The sequence below is a fragment of the Felis catus genome, chromosome C1 (genome assembly GCF_018350175.1).
Source record: "Felis catus isolate Fca126 chromosome C1, F.catus_Fca126_mat1.0, whole genome shotgun sequence".
In the NCBI taxonomy this organism is placed as follows: Eukaryota; Metazoa; Chordata; class Mammalia; order Carnivora; family Felidae; genus Felis; species Felis catus.
Genome location: NC_058375.1, coordinates 149245287 through 149267822, shown reverse-complemented (window position 1 = coordinate 149267822; position 22536 = coordinate 149245287). Strand labels below are relative to the sequence as shown.

The following is a 22536-nucleotide window of genomic DNA, read 5'->3' as shown; positions in this document are numbered from 1 at the left end:
AAAATAATCTTCAGACTATCTTGATGCAATCTACACCCCCAGTGCCTATCTTCATTATTAATTCTCATCCACTTTACCTCTGAGAATTTAACATCTTAGTGGGTATAAATCTTAAGGAAAGAAATTTCCGGTATGTTTCTTGTTATGAGAAGCCATTTTAGAAATAAAGATTCCTGGGGCACCTGGGTGGTTCACTTGGTTGAGCATCTGACTTCAGCTCAGGTCATGATCTCACAGTTCACGACTCTGAGTCCCACATCAGGCTCACTGCAGAGCCCCCTTCAGATTCTGTCCCTCTCTCTCTCTGCCCCTTCCCCACTCGCATGCTTTCTCCCTTCAAAAATAAAAAAAAGATTTCTTCCTCTAATCTGCTCTTGCTTTACAGACTTATGACAGGTATTCAAATTTACCTCTCTTTTATTTTCTGCAGTTTTTCTGGGTCTCTTGAAGGTGCACTTTTAGTTTTATCACTTTTTCCATCAGATGAACTCCAGCCTGAAGGAATAATATCTACAGTGATCATGACATTGTCAGTCAAATTATTTCCAAGTGCTGGGGGGACTGCAAATCGAAATAAAGAACCAGGAAGGATCCCTGTTATTCCTGTATTTCTTCCACTGTGAGCTGAATCTGATGTGGAGCCACCTGTAGCAGCACTACTCGATGCTGCAGATGCTTGTGATCTGTTGGCAGTAGCCCCAAGGGGATCACTCTGTGCTTCAAGGTGAACCACTTCATTTGATTCTCTTCTAAAAATATGATGAGATCTAGATGGTATATCAGAGGTAGGTATCCTTGAAGATTCATCTCGTCCCTCTCGTCTCCTTCTAGAGAACAAAGGTGTGCATCTATTTCTAAGTGAGGAAGATAACCATGGTCCTGTATTTCTACCTTCAGATTCTTGGTTAAAATTTTCTGAATCAGGCTCAGAGCTATGATTTTGGCTAAGAGAGGACAAACCCCATCTTCGCCTAAGAAATCGAAATCCCTGAGAAGCTTCAGATGCCCTACTATCGGGAACATCAGAAGCTGACGCTGCATTGCTACGAGACTGTGAAGCTGTCAAGATTCTTGGAGAAACATAGGAATTTTCAGAACTCAATGATCTTGTATTCAAGGAATCCTGACTAGATCTTCGGGGAAAGAAAGTAGATGACATACTAGAAGCTATACGTGACAGCAATCTTCTGGTTGAACGTCTACCTTCGTTGTCAGAAGATTCTTGAAATGATCTTTGAGATGAACCAACCCTATCTGAACTGCTTATGGTTGAGGCTTCATCTCTATTTGAAAGATAAGAAAATCCAGGCTGTGTACTGCTTTGGGGAGATTCCAATTCTCTTGGAGAAAAATTTGACCGTAGAGAATTTCTATTAGAGTCCCTAGAACATGGTACAGTCTGATGTTCAGAAGGCATCTGGTGGTTTGTGGATGATGTATTCAACTGTAAAGTGCTCACTGAGTTATCTTTTGGTCTTGCTCCCTGTGAATATGAAGAAGGAACTCTGTCTTGAATATCTATTTTTGAAAGAAAAGAAAGATAACCAATTACATGAAATATTTTGAGTATTAAATTTAGAATTATTAACTAATATTTGCAAAATGAAACACTGGATTCAAACCAATACTGCTATTATTATGAATACACAGCTTAACTACTATTACAGAAAAAAACATATATGTATTTCTCTTTTTATACTAAGTTAACACTGCAAACTGAAAAGAAAGAAATGTATCATGGCTAATGAGACAAACATCTAAATCTACTAAATTAAGGAAGGTATAACAGTCTGAATTTGTTAATCAGAAATTGATATGGTAAATATCTAACATCTAAATGGATAAGGAATTTTATTTTTAAATGTTTATTTTTGAGAGAGAGCGCGCGTGTGTGTGTGTGTGGGGGGGGGTATTTTTGAGAGAGAGCGTGTGTGGGAGAGAGAGGGAGACAGAGGATCCAAAGTGGACTCTGCGCTGACAGCGGAGAGAATGATGTGGAGCTCAAATTCACAAACCATGAGATCTTGATCTGAGCCAAAGTCGAATGCTTAACCGACTGAGCCACCCAGGTGCCTCTAAATGGATAAGAAATTTTCAATGAGCCAAATAATTCACTGTAAAGGACTCTTACAGTAAATAATGGCAAAATAATCCTAGGAAGACAGTGTTTTGGAGATTCTTCCTACACTGCAAGTATAAAAGTTATTTCATACAAATACTATCATCTTTAAAATTTTACGGCAAACCTTGGTTGACAGCTAAAAATTCCTCCAATCTTTTTTCTTTCAAGTTCTTATCTCTGTTACTTATCAGACATAACTCTACTTTTCAACACTTGCTAGAAGCTAGGAGTCAGAATAGAGCCCACTACTGGTGGTTCTACACCTTAAAATGGGATGAGAAATACTACAGCATTCCTTTATAAAGAATTCTCATCCACACACTTAGCTTAAAGAGTGAGATTGCTACTGTGCTAACACATGGACCTTCGTGAAGGGATAAACTGTTAGTGGCTAAATCTATTCTACCCTATACTTTTAGACGTTCAAACCTAGACGCCACTGATACTATATACTAGAGCTCATACACCTAAAACCAAACAAATAAAAAGAGGTCTTCATTGGTCATTGGTCAAGGCAAAGTCTGCCCCAATAACTTTATTTAAAATAACCTACACAGGGTGTGCCTGGCTGGCTCAGTTGACGGGGTTGTGAGTTTGAGCTCCAGGATGGATGAAGAGATTACCTAAAACAATTTTTTTTTTTTTTTTAGTTTATTTATTTTGAGAGAGAAAACACAAGCGGGGGAGGGGCAGAGAGAGAAGGAGACAGACAGAGAGCCCCAAGCAGGTTCTGTGCTGTCCACACAGAACCCAACACAGGCACTCAATCTCAAGAACCCTGAGATCATAACCTGAACCAAAATCAAGTCAGACACTTAACTGACTGAGCCACGTAGGTGCCCCAAACAAATGTATATTTTCTTCTGTGTAAATCAAACTCCACTTCTGCCTGCTAGATCTGTCAACTTCAATAAGCACTTTTTTTTAGTATTACTATTTTATGACATTTAATTTTGAAAACCTTAATACACTGACAGAAATAGTGTAGGTCTTTATTTCAACGGAATGAATAAAGGCACATTCATGTTAAACAAAAGTAATTCTAAATTATGCCTTAAAATGTTGATTTCAAGCTTTAGTTAGGTCAGAAATTTACCATTAAGTAGTTATTATACTATACAGTTAATCCCTGAACAACATGGATTCGATCTGCATAGGTCCACTTATCCACAGATTTTTCTGGTAAATACAGTAGGCATTATATACGTATTTCTCTTACGATTTTTTCTTTTCTTTTTTAACATTTTTAATGTTTATTTATTTTGGGGAGGGCGGGTAGGGGCAGACAGAGAGAGACAGAGAGACAGAGAGACAGACAGACAGACACAGAATTCGAAGCAGGCTCCAGGCTCCAAGCTGTCAGCACAGTGCCCGATGCAGGGCTCGAACTCACCAACTGTGAGATCATGACCTGAGCCGAAGTCAGACACTTAACCAACTGAGCCACCCAGGCACCCCTTATGATTTTTTTAATGACATAATTTATTTTCTCTAGCTTACTTTATTATAAGAATTCATTATGTAACATATACAGGTATATGTTAACTAACTGCTTACATTTTTGGTAAGGCTTCCAGTCAGCAGTAGGGTATGAGTAGTAAAGTTTTAGGGGAGTCAAAAGTTATGTATACATAGATTTTCAACTGCACCGGAGGAAGGGGCAGATAGGGGTCAGTGCCCTCACCCCTGCATTGTTCAAGGGTCAACTGTAGAATGCAAATGATATTGGGGTATGCTAAAATTATTTAGTATACTTTACAACACAGTTTTTAATAAAATATTTTTCAATATTTATTTATCTTGAGAGAGAAAGAGTGGGGGAGGGTCAGAGAGGAGAGAGAATCCCAAGCAGGCTCCAAACTGACCGCACAGAGCCCAATGCAGGGCTTGATCTTACGAACCATGAGATCATGACCTGAGCTGAAACCAAGAGTGGGAAACTTAACTGACTAAACCACCTAGGTGCCCCAACATATATTTTTAGAAAATTATAAGCAGGCAAAATCCAGATACGACTGTACATCTATTTTAAGCTTTTTATTTTTTAAAGTATAAAAACAAATAAGCTAGTATACAGTATAAAAACATACTATTTTGAAATCTCCGTAAGATGCACTTCATGTATTCGTTTCTACTGTCATTTTAATAATACATACACAGAGGAAAATGTAACATTATTAAGCTATACATAATAATACAATTTATACATACATGATGAATTTGTGAAATCACCACTTCGGTGGCTATAATCCATAAGATTACTAATGGAAGAATCTGTTCTTCTCTCTAAATCTCTTCTCTCTCTCATCAAGTCAGTTCCAAATGATCCAAGTACCATTGATGAAGATCTAGGAACTTGATTATGCCTCCAAGAAGATTCTTAAAATAATGGAAGAAATTTTAATTCAGAAAATGCTTTCATGATTTCTGATGACAGTTCTGTGGTATTATACAGGGAGGTTATCATGATTTGTTACATAGTTGCAATCAGAAGCAAAATTCAGCAAAACATAAAATTATTCACTAATGAACTCATCACTTATAAAATTGTTTCCTACTCAAATATTCTTCTCTAACACTACAATTTACCACCCATCCATGATGCCAATGTCTCAGTCACCTTCTAGAACACCTGACCATACCATGTGAGCTTGATGTAAAATAATTACAGAACAAAATGCAAAGCTGGTCAAAGATGCAGAATTTCCTGAAAAGTCAATGAAACTGATATTGGAGAACAGCCAAAATTAAAATCAAGCCATGTCAAAATGGAAGATGTTTTACTATAGCCACTGAAGGTATTTTATCAGAAATATTATCATTGCCATCACACTTGCTTCACTTATTGTAAAAATTAATGTACTGTTGCAATCATAATCTAAATTTTTAAATGAAATCATATCTAACAAAATAAATTAAAAATAAGTCTGTTAACTTTCCCCCCTAACTATTTACCTTGAAATTTTGTTTCTTCCTTTCCTAGTCCCAATAGCCTTATTGATTCCTCCTCATTAAGGGAAATGGCCCAGGGTATTTAATGCTATGCCTTCACAGAGTAGAAGAGACCAAAAGTATCTGTGCACAATGGTGTTTGTCTACAATGTTAAGGACAGTCTGCTCTTACCCATCACACTACTCTTAATATTCTTCAGATGGGCAGTGTCTTTCCCCAGGCGGTCCTGCCTATCAAAATAGAAAGGAATCGCTTACACTAATTCAAATGATAATACAAATGCATTTCAAGAATTTTATCTCCAATTGTGTCATCACAAACTCTGTCTCACCTTAAAACTATTTCAGGCATTTCCTAGTGTTTCATTTGAAGAGGAATCTAAGTGAGGAGGGAGCCTCCTCTGCCCCCTCAAGGAAAAGAAAAGATGTTTTCAATTTGTGCAATAAATGTATGTCTGTGAGTACAAAATACCATGCATGGAACTTTATGGATAAGTCATCTAAATCCCAGAATGGTTAAGTGACTTGTCCAATGCCATACAGAGGTCTAGAATTGAATCATCGCTTTCAGATTCCTTATATATAGAACTCCAAATAGAATACCATCAACTATTTTGTTTAAAGAATTTCTATTTTTTCTCAATATAAGTATATAACACAATATTCACCATTTATAAAAGATACGCTTAGGTTAGGGAATGTTAACGTATCAGTACATTTGGCTTCCCTAGTATAACAATTAAAAAAAAAAAAAAGTGACCTCCTATACAATAACCAGCAAAATACATGTCATTTTTACCAATTTGATTACCAAACAGATCAGCTATTCTAATTAACCAAAATATGTTAATCTTGTTTGTACAGGAAATTTGTATCAAATTTAGAAAATCCAAACTGAGTTAATTTTAGTTTCAGCACTAATAAGATTTTGAAATCTCCACTACATTTCTGACCCACTCTTGCATGCAGAACTTGTTTAGTAACACTAAGTTTTGGTAAAAGGGCTTTAGTCCATAGTGCATATATAATAACCCTTACACAAATTTAACTCTTACCTGATACAGCATTTAAACCATGTCCAATATTTCTCCCAGCAGAGGTAGATGTACAGTTTGTACAGGAAAGTTTAGGTCTTTTTGAATCATGATCCCGTTGCTGGTTTTGTGATCTTGAGCGTGCTCCCTGAGTTATCTCAGATTCACTATACCAAGTAGACTGAAATGGTGATGCTGATGCTGATGTAGACTATCAGTAAAAAAAAAAACAAAAAAACACAAAAAAACAAAAAAACGGTTGTAACGGAACAACAAAATGCTTGTATTCAGTCTACTAAATTTATTCCGAATTCAATTCATTCCTCACAAGCATACATTTTTCTACTATGTAGGTTTTTCATAGTTTTTTGTTCCTTTCTACTCACATGTCCCTTTACTTTATACTGTAATTATACTTTGCTAGGTAATCAATCTGATACAGATTAAATCTACTATGTAACTGTATATAAATACTTGTGTTAGAAAAAACTGAAGAACAAAATTCTTACAATCATTTTGTTTTCCTGATTTAATATTTCAAACTCCTGAGAAACCTATGTCCTTTCCTAAAGGTGAACAGAACACCAAGAAAATAATATATAAATAAATTATGAAAACTCTACTATAAAAACAAGATTTTTCAAATAATAAAAAATGCATCCTAGATCTAATGCCCAGAAATATTCTGTATTTTTCTCAGAATGTAAATGGTATTAAAAAAAAAAAATCCTAGTATCTGGATTTTTTTCATCAGTGAAGCAAGAAACAGGTAAACATATACATAGTAAACATAGTATATATTAAAACTCTTAGCTCAGGGTTTTCTCTTTGAACACAGAAATATACACACACAAGTTATAGCAACCTGTAATACAAAAATTACTCGGAATGTACAAACTATTTCACTTCCTCCTAATTCTTTAATTGGTTAAAGCAGTTTATTCTATGCAAGGCATAAAAAGAAAAAGGATTAGTCTATCCCTTTAAATATGTAGATTTAAATAATAAGAACACATTCCAACATAATTGTTGAAAGTGTCCTTTTCGAGGCGCCTGAGTGGCTCAGTCGGTTAAGCAGCCGACTTTGGCTCAGGTCATGATCTCGTGGTCCATGAGTTTGAGCCCCGCATTGGACTCTGTGCTGACAGCTCAGAGCCTGGAGCCTGCTTCTGCTCCTGTCTCTCCCTCTCTCTCTGCCCCTCCCCCATTCGAGTTCTGTCTCTGCCTTTCAAAAATGAGTGTTAGAAAAAAAATTTAAAAAAAAAAGTGTCGTTTTCTATTATGCTTCAATTACAAGAAGCATACTGCATGGTTTCAGGGAACTATATATTATTCGTTCAAGGTACCTGTACAGAATAAGCCTTGCACACATGGAAAAGTAGAAGATGCAAAGCTGAGTAAGTAGGAACAGGCCAGATCCAGAGTTCATCCATCCCTTGCCCATCCCTACTGCAAACTCAATGTGGCTTCAGCTTAGTACAAATTTGGTCTCACAAGCCTTCTGCACCAAGTCCTCCACAGAGCCTCAATGAACGAACAGGAGTAGCATTAGAGACAAAATTCATTAGATATTTCACAACCAAACTATTATGTGCCATCATCAGGGTATTAGGGACCATGTGTTATATAGACCACTGATTCTAAGACCTTTGGATTTCAGAGACCAAAATAAAGATGTTTTAATTTAAAATTTAGAAAGAATTGCCAGGCTGACAAGCAAGGAAATCTAAATTAGCAAATACCACTTAATCCCACTCCAACTTTTAAAAGGGACATTTTATATACTCCTCAAACATGACAACATAATAGAATAAAACAGACTTTTAAAGTGAATAAACTTTATTCGTATAAAATCTTTTCCTTATTTTTCTCCTCTTGCATGGACCAAATTGTTACTGACTGGCACTTCTGTAAATTGGACTTTTGTAACTACTAAAGGAGAAAATACCATCAGATCAACCACTTCTTAGATCCTTAGAGCATTGTGGAAGATGAAAAAAATGGAATAACAGAAAGTAGGAAAATCAACTATGAAGTCATTGAAATAGCAGGAAATAAGTGCTTGCAACAAAAGCAATGAGAACAGAATAATTATATGAGATGAAAACTCATCAAATTTAGAGACATTGTGAGAAATGAACAAAAAGTTGGATATCAATTCTGTTTTCAGGCACTGGCTACTGGTGGGAAAAGACACACTCACTGCTCAGGAAACAATTTTCATGACTTCCCACTCTAAAACGCAGCCCATGCAGCCTATATGTCATCCGAGAGACAAAAGTGCTTGTTAATATCAATACATGGAAAGGATAAACAGAGGTTCTGACCAGTATTTCTGCTGGTTTAAAATCAAAATCAAAACAGTTTTGGGCTCCTACCAACTTGGTCCACCGTTCAAATACCTTCAGTCTGAATTTTTTACCATTGTTAATTATTTTAACAATTTGGAACTATTGATGGGGAAATAAAATAGGAAATGAGTCTATCTCCAAAGCATACTGCCCTTCAGATAATGGATGCTTTAAAAGTAGTTTTGGGGTTGTTTCCATTTTTTTGACTATTATGAATAATGAGAAAAAAAATTTTGTTCAAGATTTCTAAGGTCCAAAAAACACTGCCAACACAACTGATCTTACTAAGATGGTGCAGTAAAAAAAGAACATTAATGAAAACTTATTTGTAAATCATATATTTAATAAGAAACTTGTATCCAGAATATTTTAAAAACTCTCACAACTCATAAATTAAGTCAATACTTAAGTTTCCAAAACAGGAAAAACAAGGCCCACATGGGTTCACTGGTGAATTCTACCAAACATTTAAGGAAGAAAATACAACAATTCTCTCCAATCTCTTGCAGAGGACAGAAGAGAAAATACTTCTTTATTCATACTATAAGGGCAGCATTACCCTAATACCAAAACCAGACAAAGACATAACAAACAACAAGTAAACTATAAACCACTATCTGTCATGAAGACACACAGAAGTCCTCAATAAAATACTAAAGCACTGAATTCAGAAAGTACAAGACAAATCATATACCACAATGAAGAGGGATTTATCCCAGATATGTAAGGCTGGTTCAACATTAAAAAAATCAATCCATGTAATCCATCACATTAAAAGGCTGAAGAAACAAAAATCATGTGACCAACAGATGAAAAAAAAGCATTTAATAAAATCCAACATCCCTTTCTGATAAAAATTCTCAGCAAACTAGAAATAAAAGGTAATTTCATCAATTTGATAAACAATTATCTATAAAAAAAAAATACAGCTACAAAGAGAAACTTAAAAAAAAAACCCATTTACAATTACACCCAAAATAATAAAATACTTAGGAATAAACTTAACCAAGGAGGTGAAAGACTGTACAATGAAAACTATAAAAACAATGATGAAAGAAACTGAAGAGGACACAAAGAAATGGAAAGATATTCCATGCTCAGACTGTTAAAATGTTCATAACAATCTACAGATTTAATGCAATCTCTATCAAAATGCCATTTTTCACAGAACTAGAATAATACTAAAATTTATATGGAACCACAAAAGACCCAGAATAGGCAAAGCAATCTTAAGAAAGAAGAACAAAGCTGTAAGAATCACACTCCCAGATTCCAAACTATACTACAAAGGTATAGTAATCAAAACACTATGGCACTGGCACAAAAACAGACAAATAAATGGAACAGAATAGAGAACCCAGAAATAATCCCATTTTTCAGGTCAACTGATCTATGACAAAGGAGGAGAGAATATACAATGGGGAAAAGACAGGGGCACCTGGGTGGCTCAGTCGGTTAAGCATCCAACTTCGGCACAGGTCATGATCTCATGGTTCCTGAGTTTGAAACCCACGTCGGGCTCTGGGCTGACAGCTGGGAGCCTGGAGCCTGCTTCGGATTCTGTGTCTCATTTTCTCTCTGCCCCTCCCTCACTTATGCTCTGCCTCTCAAAAATAAATAAAAGTGCAAAAAACAAATTTTTTTTTTTTTTTTTTTAAGAAACAATGGAGAAAAGACAGTCTTTTTAACAAATGGTGCTGGGAAAACAGGTAAGCTACATGCGAAAGAATGAAACTGGACCACTTTCTCACATCATACACAAAAATAAATTGTTTAAAGACCTAAAGGTGGGGCGCCTGGGTGGCGCAGTCGGTTAAGCGTCCGACTTCAGCCAGGTCACGATCTTGCGGTCCGTGAGTTCGAGCCCCGCGTCAGGCTCTGGGCTGATGGCTCGGAGCCTGGAGCCTGTTTCCGATTCTGTGTCTCCCTCTCTCTCTGCCCCTCCCCCGTTCATGCTCTGTCTCTCTCTGTCCCCAAAATAAATTAAAAAAACGTTGAAAAAAAATTAAAAAAAAAAAAAAAAAGACCTAAAGGTAAGATCTGAAACCATAAAACTCCAAGAAAAAAATACAGGCAATAATTTGACATTAGCTGTAAAAACATTTTTCTAGCTATGTCTCCTCAGGAAAGGGAAACAAAAGCAAAATTAAGCTATTGGGACTCTACCCACCCCTGCCCCCAAAATCACTTCTATACTTCAACAAAACAAAAAGGCAACATACCAAATTGGATATTTGCAAATGATGTATACAATAGGGGGTTAATAACCAAAAATTATATAAAGAACTTATTCAACCCAACACCACCACCACCACCACCACCAAATTAAAAACAGGCAGAGGACCTAAATAGACCCTTCTCCAAAGGAGACATACAGATGGCCAACAGGTGCATGAAAAGATACTCAATGTCACTAATCATCAAGGATATGCAAATCAAAACCACAATGGGGTATCACCTCACACCTGTCAGAATAGCTAAAATCAAAAACACAAGAAATATCATGTGTTGGGGAGGATATGGAGAAGGAACCCTAGGGCACTGATGGTGGGAATGCAAACTGGTTCAACCTCTGTGGAAAACAGTACAGAGATTCCTCAAAATATTAAAACCAGAAATGCCATTTGATCCAGTAATTCCACTACTGGGTATTTACTGAAAGAAATGAAAACATTAATTCAAAAAAATGTATGCACCTCTATATTTACTGTACCATTATTTACAATTGTTAAGATATAGAAGCAACCCAAGTGTCCATCAATAAAGATGTGGTGTATATACACACATACACCCATACATACATACATACAGGGGACTATTAACCATAAAAAAGAATGAGAGCTTGCCATTTTTAACAACATGGACAGAGCAGTGAAATAAGTCAGTCAGAGAAAGACAACTATATGATTTCACTCATGTAGAATTTAAAAAACAAAAGGGGATCAAGAGTACACTTATCTTTTATTTATTTTTTTTTTTAACGTTTATTCATCTTTCAGAGACAGAGACAGACAGAGCATGAGCGGGGAAGGGGCAGAGAGAGGGAGACACAGAATCGAAAGCAGGCTCCAGGCTCCGAGCTGTCAGCACAGAGCCCAGCGTGGGGCTTGAACCCACGAACGGCAAGATCATGACCTGAACCAAAGTCGGACGCTCGACTGAGCCACCCAGGCACCCCAGGAGTACACTTATCTTGATAAGCATGAAGTAATCTATAGAACTGTTGAATCATTATGTTGTATACCTGAGACTAGTAACACTGTACATATAAGGCAAGAATGTCCTCTGTGATAATGTGGATTATACTTTCAGTCCTACGTCACTCCCCAACCTCCAGAGAGAACGGTGAAGGTTTAAGTATATAATAGCAAATAGCTTAGGTAATTATGACTATGTAATGACGCTTCCATAAAAACCCAAAAGGACTTGGTTCAGACAGCTTCTAGATTGGTGAACATGTGGAGATGCAGTAGAGTGGCATGCCTGCAGAGGGCTTACAGAAGCTCTGCACCTTTTCCCCATCCGTTATCCTATTTATCTCTTCATCTTATTCATATTATTTAACAAACCGGTAAACATAAAAGAATTCCCTTGACTTCTGTGAGCCACTCTAGCAAATAAAAAACTTAAGATGGGGGGCACCTGGGTGGCTCTGTGAGTTAATCGTCCAACTCTTGATTTCAACTCAGGTGATGATCTCACATTTCGGGAGTTCAAGCCCCCACATCAGGCTCTTTGCTGAGAACATGGAGTCTGCTTGGGATCCTGTCTTTCCCTCTCTGCCCCTCCCCTGCTCTCCCTCACTCAAAATAAATAAAATAAAAAAGCAAAAAAAAAAAACTAAAAAAATCTAAAAACTAAAAGCTAAGGAGGTGGATGTTGATAGAACCTACAATCTGTAGCCTGTGACTGGCATCTAAAGTGGGGGAGTGGGTAGAAGGCAGTTTTGCAGGATTTCCACTAATCTGTGGAATCTGATGCTATCTCCAAATAGATAAGTGTTAGAATGGAACTGAATTCTTAGACACACCAATGGTGTCCAAGAATTATGTGGGTTGTGTGAGGGATCCCACCCTCTCCCACTTTGGAATTGGGTTGGAGAACCCAAGGCCCCCTAACATCAGGTATAAGGCAAAGATTTACCCCTCAGCACTGCTTATCTTTTTATATCCTCTTAAGAAAAAAAACAAACAAACCTTAGATGTAACTGCCATATAACATTAGTTTCAGATGTGTCACATGATTCTCTGTGTATCATAATGATGAATACAGTCATTCTAGTCAACATCTACTACAACACAGTGATAAAATTTCTACTCTTGTGACTGAGAACTTCTAAGATCTACCCCCTGGTATTATTAACTATAGTCAATATACTGCCCATTATATCCTGAGGACTATTTTATAACTGGAAATTTAAAATTTTTTTTTTCAACGTTTTTTATTTTATTTTTGGGACAGAGAGAGACAGAGCATGAATGGGGGAGGGGCAGAGAGAGAGGGAGACACAGAAACGGAAACAGGCTCCAGGCTCTGAGCCATCAGCCCAGAGCCTGATGCGGGGCTTGAACTCACGGACCGCGAGATCGTGACCTGGCTGAAGTCGGACGCTTAACCGACTGCGCCACCCAGGCGCCCCTATAACTGGAAATTTATACCTTTTGGCCACCTTCACCCACTTTGTCCAACCCTACCTCCCAGACTCTGGCAATCACCAATTTGTTCTCTTGCACCCATAAATCCAGAATTTTCTTTAGATTCCATACAGAAGTGAGATCTAATTAGGGATTTGTTTCTGCCTGACATATTTCACTTTGGCATAATGCCACCATGCTGCTGCAAACCGTAGGATATTTTTAATTTCTATGGCTGAATTATATTCTACTGTAAATATACACACAACATTTACTTCACCCATTCATCCATCAATGGACACTTGTTTCCATGTCTTGGATACTGTAAATAATGCTCAATTAACATGCAGGTGTACTTATCTTTTTGAATTAATGCCTTTCTTTCAGATAAATACACAGAAGTAGATATGTTAGATCATATGGTAGTTGATTTTAATTTCTGGAGGAACCTTCATCATGTGTGTGATAGTGAGTACACCAATTTACATTTCCACCAATAGTGCACAAGGGTTTTCTTTTCTCCATACCCTAGCCAACACTTGCTAATTCTTGTCTAGCTATTCTTGAGGTGATAGGTCATTGTCTTCTCTAATAAGTGATGTTGAATACCTGTTCAATGTACCTATTGGCCATTAATGTGTCCTTTTTGGGAAAATGTCCATTCAGTTCCTCTGCCAATTTTTTAAACAGTTCTTTTGTTTGCTACAGAGTTGTATGAAAATTTCTTTATATATTTGAGGTTAACCCCTTATAAGGTATATCATTTGCAAATATTTTCTCCTGTTTGGTAGACTGCCTTATCATTTTGTTTTGATGGTTTCCTTTGCTATGCAGAAGATTTTTTTTTTTAATTTTTTTTTTCAACGTTTTTTATTTATTTTTGGGACAGAGAGAGACAGAGCATGAACGGGGGAGGGGCAGAGAGAGAGGGAGACACAGAATTGGAAACAGGCTCCAGGCTCCGAGCCATCAGCCCAGAGCCTGACGCGGGGCTCGAAGTCACGGACTGCGAGATCGTGACCTGGCTGAAGTCGGACGCTTAACCGACTGCGCCACCCAGGCGCCCCGCAGAAGCTTTTTAATATGATGCAGTCCCACTTGTTTACTATTGTTTTGGCTGCCTTGGCTTTTGGTATGAAATCCAAAAAAATTGCCAAGTCCCCTGTCAAGGATCTTACAGTCTATATTTTCTTCTAGTTTTATGAATTCAGATCTAACGTTCAATTCTTTAATCCATTAACTTGATTTTGTGTATTGTGTAAGATAGTGGCTCATTTTAATTCCTTTACATATGGTTTTCCCGTTTTCCCAACACAATTTATTGAAGAGACTTTACATTCCACACTGCACATTCTTGGCTCCACTGTGGTCCATTAATTAACCATATACGCATGGGTTTATTTCTGGGCTCTTTACAGTGCTCCACTGATTTAACTGCTTTTTATGCCAATATCATAGTGTTTTGATTAGTCTTAGGATTGTAATCTAGTTTGAAATCAAGGAGCACAATGCCTCCAGTTTCATTATTCTTTCTCAATATTGCTTTGGCTATTGGGGCCTTTTGAGATACCAAACTTTAAGACTGTTATTTCTGTGAAATATACCACTGGAATTTTGGTAGAAACTACACCCAATCTGTAGACTCTTTTGGGGAGTATGGGATTTTTTTTTTCAATGTTTATTTATTTTTGAGAAAGAAAAGGGGAAGGATGGGGAGGCAGACAGAATCCCAAGCAGGCTCTGCGCTGTCAGCACAGAGCCTGACACGGGGCTCAATCTCACAAACTGTGAGATCATGACCTGAGCCAAAATCAAGAGTCAGACACTCAGTTGACTGAGCCACCCAGGCACCCAAAGCAATATGGGCATTTTAACAACATTAATGCTTTCAACCCAAGGGCACAGGATAGCTTTCCATTTATCTGTGTCGTTTTCAACTTCTTTCATTAATCAATGTCTCATAATTTCAAGTATACAACATTCACCCCCTTGCTCAAATTAATCCCCTGTATTAGGGGTAGGCTCTTCCCCTATGAAGGCTCTTCCTTCATAGGTGCCTATGAAGGCCCCTTCCCCTATGTAGGCTCTTCTTAATGTATTATTGAATTTGGTTTGCTAATATTTTATTGAGGATTTTACACGTGTGTTCACCAGGGATACTGGCGTATTTCTTTTATTATAGTATTCATGTTTGGTTTTGGTATTAGGGTAATGTTGGCCCCATAAAGTAAATTGGGAATGTTACTGTTTTTTTGAAAGTTTGAGAAGTTTGGTAAAATTTATACAAGTGAAGTGATCTGATCCTGGACTTTCATTTGTTGGGAGGTTTTGATTACTGAGTCAATCTCCTTACTCATTATTGATCTGTTCAGATTTTCTATTTCTTTATGATTCAGCCTTAGTGGGTTATGTGTTACCACGAATTTATTTCTACAGGTTGTCCAGTTTTTGGCATATAATTGTTCATAGTTGTCCCTTATGATCCTTTGTATTTTTTGGTATCATTTATTTCTGATTTTGAGACCTCTTTTTCTCTTGGTGAGCCCAGCCAAAGGTCAGTCTATTCTGTCTAGCTTTAAAAAACAAATAAACAAAAAAAACCCAAACAGCTCTTAGTTTCACTTATTTTTTCCATTGTCTTTTTAGTCTCTATTTTTTATTAATCTTTTTAATTTCTACCCTTTTAACTTTGGGCTCACTTGGTTCTTCTTTACACCACTCTTTCCTAACAGTGCACTAGAAGTTTTAAGTAGTGCAGTGCAATAAAGCAAGAAAAGGAAATGAAATGTACAGATTGGGAAGGAAGACATAAAAGTATCTTTATTTGAAGATGACACCCTCGGGGCGCCTGGGTGGCTCCGTCAGTTAAGCGGCCGACTTCGGCTCAGGTCATGATCTCGCGGTCCGTGAGTTCGAGCCCCTCGTCGGGCTCTGTGCTGACAGCTCAGAGCCTGAAGCCTGTTTCGGATTCTGTGTCTCCCTCTCTCTGACCCTCCCCCGTTCATGCTCTGTCTCTCTCTGTCTCAAAAATAAATAAACATTAAAAAAAAAAAAAAAAAAAAAAGATGACACCCTCAATGTGGAAAATCTTACAGAATCAACAACAACAACAAAATACCTTGTGGAACGAAAAAAGGATTACAGTAAGGTTGTAGAACACACGGTTAATATGAAAAAAAAAAAAAAAAAAACCTTGATCACTTTCCCATATGCTAGTAATGAAAAAGTGGAATTGAAAATAAAAAACTTTTACCACTCAATAATAAAGCAACAAATAACCCAATTAACAAATGAGCACAGGATCTGAATAGATGTTTCTTCAAAGATATAAAAGTAGCTAATTATAATTAGCAAAAGATACTAAACATCAAGAGTCATCAAGGAAATCTAAATCAAAGCTGCAATAAGATACTTCACACAGGACAGGATGGCTAGAATCAAAATGTAAGATAAGTGTGTAGGCAAAGATGTAGCAAGATCAGAACCCCATACTTAATTGCTGGTAGGAATATAAAATGGTCCAGCTGGTTTGGAAAATAGTCTGGCAGCTCCTCAAAAAACTGAACACAGAGTTATACCATATGACTGAACAATTCCACTCTCAGGTATATACCCAAGGTAACTGAAACCGTAAGTCTGTACAAAAACTGTACATGAATATTTATGGCACCATTATTCATAATAGCCAAAACATGAAAACACAAACGTCCATCAGTGGATAGATGAATGGATAAACAAAATGTGACATATCCACACAATGGAGTATTATTTATCCATAAAAAAGTATATCCAATTCAATGGAATATTGCTCATTCATAAAAAAGGAATGAGGTACTGATATATGCCACAACACAGATGAACCTTAAAGGCATGCTAAGTGAAAGCTAGTACAAAATACCATAGCGTATACTTCTATTTCTGTAAATGAAAGTCCAAAATAAGGAAATCTACAGAGACAGAAAGTAGACCAGTGGTTGCTTAGTGCTGAGGAAGAAGGGCAGTGCAGTGATAGCTAAAGAATCTAGGTTTTTTCCCTAAGGAGATAAAAAGGTTCTACAATTGATTGTGGTGATGATTTGCACAACTCTGCAAATATACTAAAAACCACCAAATTGCAGGGGTGCCTGGGTGGCTCAGTTGGTTAAGCATACAACTTCAGCTCTGGTGATGATTTCATGGTTTGTGGTTTCAAACCCTGCATCGGACTCTGTACTGAGAGCTCAGAGCCTGGAGCCTGCTTTGGATTCTGTCTCTCCCTCTCTGCCCCTCTCCAGCTCATGCTCTGTCTCTTCTCTCAAAATTAAAAATAAACATTAGAAAAAAATTAAAAAATAAAAACCCCCCAATTGTATACTTTAAATGAGTGAGTCATATGCTATGTGACCTATACCTCAATAAAGTTATTCTTGAAAAAAAGAACATTAACAATTGCTGCAAATACAATCAATGTCATCCAATGGACAATGCTTAATCATTTAATGCACTGTACCAGAACCAAGTCCAGAATGACTTGGCTCCTCATTTCCTCTTCCTTGGCTCCTCATTTCCATGAATCAATGCTATGACTGGGATGACTGCTAATTCCTGCTTTGAAAAATTTCCAGACCAAAATTATCTCAGCCGTAAGTAACAACTTGGGACTTTGACCTCTTCTAAATATTCATGTGTTAAGAGTATACATTGCCACACTAATGTGAAATCTCACATTCCAGTTTGTATTCTGAATGAGTAGTCTTCAATTTTCATAAAAAAGACATTAGATGATTTTAAGATTTATGAACTAATTCATGCCCAACTTTATGATAAATCCAGGTAAGAAATCTTACAGAATACAAAAAAGGATTTGGAGTCCACTGATCACGCAAAACTCCCCAATACCTATATGAAGACTACCAGAAAATTGGTATTTAGATCACTCTGTTGTCCCTTTATGGAAGTGATTTCACTGAGCTGTACTGTAGCATCACATCCTTTGCTAATGCTTAGGTTTACCATGAAACAACTTGACTAAACTAGGAATATACTAATAATATGAACACTAAAGACGTGGTCCACTGTATTATTCACAGTCCCCTTCCAAACCAAATTGCCAAGCACTGCTTTGAGGAATTGGTTACTTGTCCTTATGAACAAAACACCTTAAAAGCTGAAAGCTGACTGTATTTCCCTGTGACCTTTCTGAAGCCCAAAACAAGAGTCCAAGTTTAACATTAAAACACTACAGGACTTACAAATGCCTGCAGTGTTACAACTTTGATCCACTTTCAGTATTTTATCTGTATTTTTCCTGATTCCATTTTAAAACTATTTTCATTTTCTTGACTGATTATATGCATACTTGCATGTATTTAGTTCTCTGGAAGTGAACCTTGTAGTACATAAACACATATTAATGACCATTCTTTTAATTCTTGAGATAACATAGTATGCAAAATATGCAAATGGTACTGAGCTCTCTAAATTGATCTACAAACTAGAAAATATGTAAACAGAAAGCCTCTCATTTTATCGTTTCACATTAAAAGTAATCTCAAAGCTGGATGTTACAGGGGACGAATCACTAGAATCTACTCGAAATCATTATAGCGCTATAGGCTAAGTAACTTGTATATAAATTAAAAAAATAAAAATTTTAAAAAATTAAAAAAAAATAAAAATGAAAAAATAAAAGTAATCTCAAAGTAGAAGAAAGTGTAGTGGGATTATGGCCACTTAAATTGAGTTATAGAAATATACGTAAAACTGAGGCTCCTGGGTAGCTCAGTTGGATAAGTGTTGGACTCAGTTTCAGCTCAGGTCATCATCTCATGGTTTATGGGATCAAGCCCTATGTTCGTCTCCTTGCTGACAGCACGAAGCTTGCTTAGGATTCTCTCTCTCTCCCCATCTCTCTTGCCCCCCCCCTTCCCGCTCACATACCTGCTTTCTCTTTCAAAATAAATAAAAATAAAATAAAATAAAAAAAAGAAATATATGTGAAATAATTATTACATATTACAAAATGCTACCAAATTCTTATTCCAATATGAATTATAGGAATTATATTTTTTCAAAAATATTTAAAATTCTACTTACTGTTACCAAATAAATAAGATGGTCATTCAAATTGTTAACAAAAACTTCAAGATGAAGTAACAAAAATTTCAGCAAGATTCATGAAAGGAAGCCCAGCTTACAAATGGCTGAAAACCAAAAGATCTTGAGAAAATCAATTGATTGGAACTTAGAATCTATATTTTCCCAAAGAAACAATGCTATCCCTAAGTCTTAGATTCTTAGGTACACTATCCTAATCATGAGACTGGGGAAACCACTTCTCTTTCCAGATTGCAGATCTTTATGCATGAAATGACACAAGTATCCACCCTATGTAAATAAAGTTAAAAGGAAACATTATTCTATAAAATGTTAAGCACTATATAAGGTGTTTCCCTATTATTTAATCCTTAATGTAACTGAAATTGATCTATCATGCCTATCTTTTTGAAGCTTCAGCTTTACCAAGTGTCTGAGATAAGGGGAATGCTAGGTTGCAAAGAGGTGTGAGAAAACATGAGTAATTTTTTAAAATATTCCCTTTGATATTTACATGGAATGTAAATGTAAACATACATTTTGTTGAGTAGTATTAAGATTATATAAAACTAAATATATAATATGTAATTTAAATATTCTGGTAACATATTACACTGTACCTTAAGGGTATTATCTATTTAAACCAAAATAAAGCCAGGAAATAATGAATACAGTAACAATCACAAACATCATCATAAAATGGAAACAATAATCATTATAAAATGGAAACATTTGAACCCTAAGCTCCAGCCACAGTTGTTGTAAGTGCTTTAATGTGTTTTTTCTTTCACTTAATCCTAGTAATAATTGTGTGAAAAGCTATTACCACCATTTTACAGAAGAAACCCAGATAAAAAATAATTTACACAAGAACACAGAAATTTCAGTTTCTAAATCAAAGCTAAAGAGCAAAGCAGGCTAGGAGTAGTTGATTTAAGACTGGAAATGTTCCTATAATCCATTAGAAAAAAATGGATGCCACTTAAAGCAATTGAAAAACATTAAGAAAAACTCCAAAGCTGATTTATCTTATTAACAATCAATGAAAGATATAAGTGGTTTTTCATGCTTGCATTTGTTGAACTTCAACCATGAAAACTGAGACTTTTAGAGTAATCTAGTAGGACATTAAGAAAAAGAAGAAAAAGCCAGAAGGAACAGTATTGTAAATATGTTTTAAAGTGGATGTCAATAAATTTTCTAAATGTAGTTAAGACTTTACACTTAATATAATTAGCTATAACAATTATAATGAAAACAAATGTAGCAGCTAACATTTACATAGTGTTTATCATGTGGCAGGCACTATTCTCATTCAGTGTAATAATTCACCTAACACTAATAACCCAACTGACTGATATGGAAAATAAGAACAATGTAAAGTAACTTGCCTAGGTTGACACAGCTAGCAAATAACAGAACAGGACTCCAATCCAGGCAATACAGTATGGTTTCAGAGTCTTTGTTCCTTACTAACAAGCTATATGAAAAATTGGAAAAAAACAAATCTGTGCTCTTAATCAGTAACAATCATTTAACCCAGAACTTTCCTATAGAATGAAAATATACAATTCTGCACCTCTGGGCAAGTGTCCTTTTTGTCTAGCAACAGAATAAAAAAATACATTATCAACCAACATTTAAAATGAGACTAAGTTGGGGTGCCTAGGTGGCTCAGTCAGTTGAGTGTCTGACTCTTGATTTTGGCTCAGGTAATGATCTTACAGTTCCTGAGATCAAGACCTGCATCGGGCTATACAATGACAATGCAGAGCCTACTTGGGATTCTCTCTCTCCCTCCCCGGCTCATGGGTGGTGCTAGCTCCCCTCCCCCCCTTTCTCTCTCAAAATGAATAAACAAACATTAAAAGATAAAATAAGGGTGACTGGGTGGCTCAGTCGGTGAAGCATCCAATTTTGGCTCAAGTCATGATCTTGTGGTTCATGGGTTTGGGCCCTGCAACAGGCTCCATGCTGACACTGCAAGAGCCTGCTTGGAATTCTGTCTCTCTGCCCCTCCCTCACTTGTGCTCTCTCAAAAAAAAAACTTTAAAAACACAAATAAAATAAAATGAGAGTAAGTAAATAGTTCATAAAAAGTGAGGAAGTATGTAATAGATTAGGCACTTTAGAGAAATATTTTACTTCAGTCTTTCTCTGAATATTTTATAAAATGCTTATTACTATGTAGAAATATTTTAAAATGAGACTCTGTCATATAATACACATCACATGATATACATATTTTTAAATAACTTAAATGGAAATTCTCACTAAAGGATTTTTAGATTCTAGTTACCCAAACAGACTTTTGCACATCACTTATGATTTCATTAGCTGTTCAGACAATAATGCAATAAATTTAAATTTGAAAGATCAGCCATATGAATTGCATTAAACCTAGAAATCATGCCTTTTGAAATTTATACTGTTTTATACTACAACTACTGTGTTTATATCACTAATAAGCCCTTTCAAAACTCTGCTGTCAATCTAAAGGAAAATTAACTACATAAGAGTAGCTTATGTAGGTTTATGTAGATTATGAATCTGCAAACTCCTAACTAACCATAAAAATAAAACCCTAAAGTTCGTCTAAAAGACAGTCTGTTAACAATCACCTACCAATAAAATCAAAATATTTAAAAGCCATACTGTGGAATAAAAACACTTAACAATCAGGGGTGCCTGGGTGGCTCAGTTGGTTAAGCATCTGACTTTGGCTCAGGTCATGATCACACAGTTTGTGAGTTCAAGCCCTGCGTACAGCTTTGTGCTGACAGCTCAGAGTCTCGAGCCAGTTTCAGATTCTGTATCTCCCTCTCTGCCCCTCCCCCACTCACACTCTGTCTCTCTCTCTCCTGCAAAAATAAACATAAAAAAAAAATTCATTATTCCACCACTGCTTTGCGTACATGCAGAGAAAAGTCAGATGAATTCATAATATAATGTTAAAGAAAGGATGTAGTTTTTGGTCCTTTGACCAAATCATCCACATTGACAAGTTAAACTTACACTTAATTGATACTTATGTTTTTAAGTAAACAGGTTTCCAAGTCTTTGAAATACAGTAAAATTATTTTACATAAGAGCATCAAGGCCGCCTTTATTTTTTTTGAGGGGCGGACGCAAGGGCAGGCATATGAGAAGGGGAGAGGAGCAGAGGGAGAGAGAATCTTAAGCAGGCTCCTTGCTCAGCATAGGAGCCCAACCCAGGACTCGATCCCACCCATGACCTGGGATCATGACCTGAGCCAAAATCAAGAGTTGGATGCTCAACTGATTGGGCCATCCAGGTGACCCAAACCACAATGTCTTCTTCATAATTCTGAAGTCCACAAAGTTGGAAAAACACTGAGTTTTTAATA

The 22536-nt window shown here is 36.4% G+C and overlaps 1 protein-coding gene across 10 annotated transcripts in view; it reads right to left on the bottom strand.

Annotated features, from left to right (window-relative positions):
* Positions 1 to 22536, bottom strand: part of MARCHF7 (membrane associated ring-CH-type finger 7) — a 58471-nt gene that overhangs the window by 15409 nt on the left and 20526 nt on the right. For 7 of the 10 annotated variants that reach the window (XM_003990797.6, XM_045034849.1, XR_006583732.1 and 4 more), the window contains 3 exons: positions 6130 to 6319; positions 4334 to 4501; positions 411 to 1518 (listed from right to left, as the gene is read on the bottom strand). In XM_003990797.6, the coding sequence (XP_003990846.3) occupies positions 411 to 1518; positions 4334 to 4501; positions 6130 to 6319 (1466 nt within the window). The other 3 variants (XR_006583737.1, XR_006583738.1, XR_006583739.1) reach the window with 3 other exon arrangements.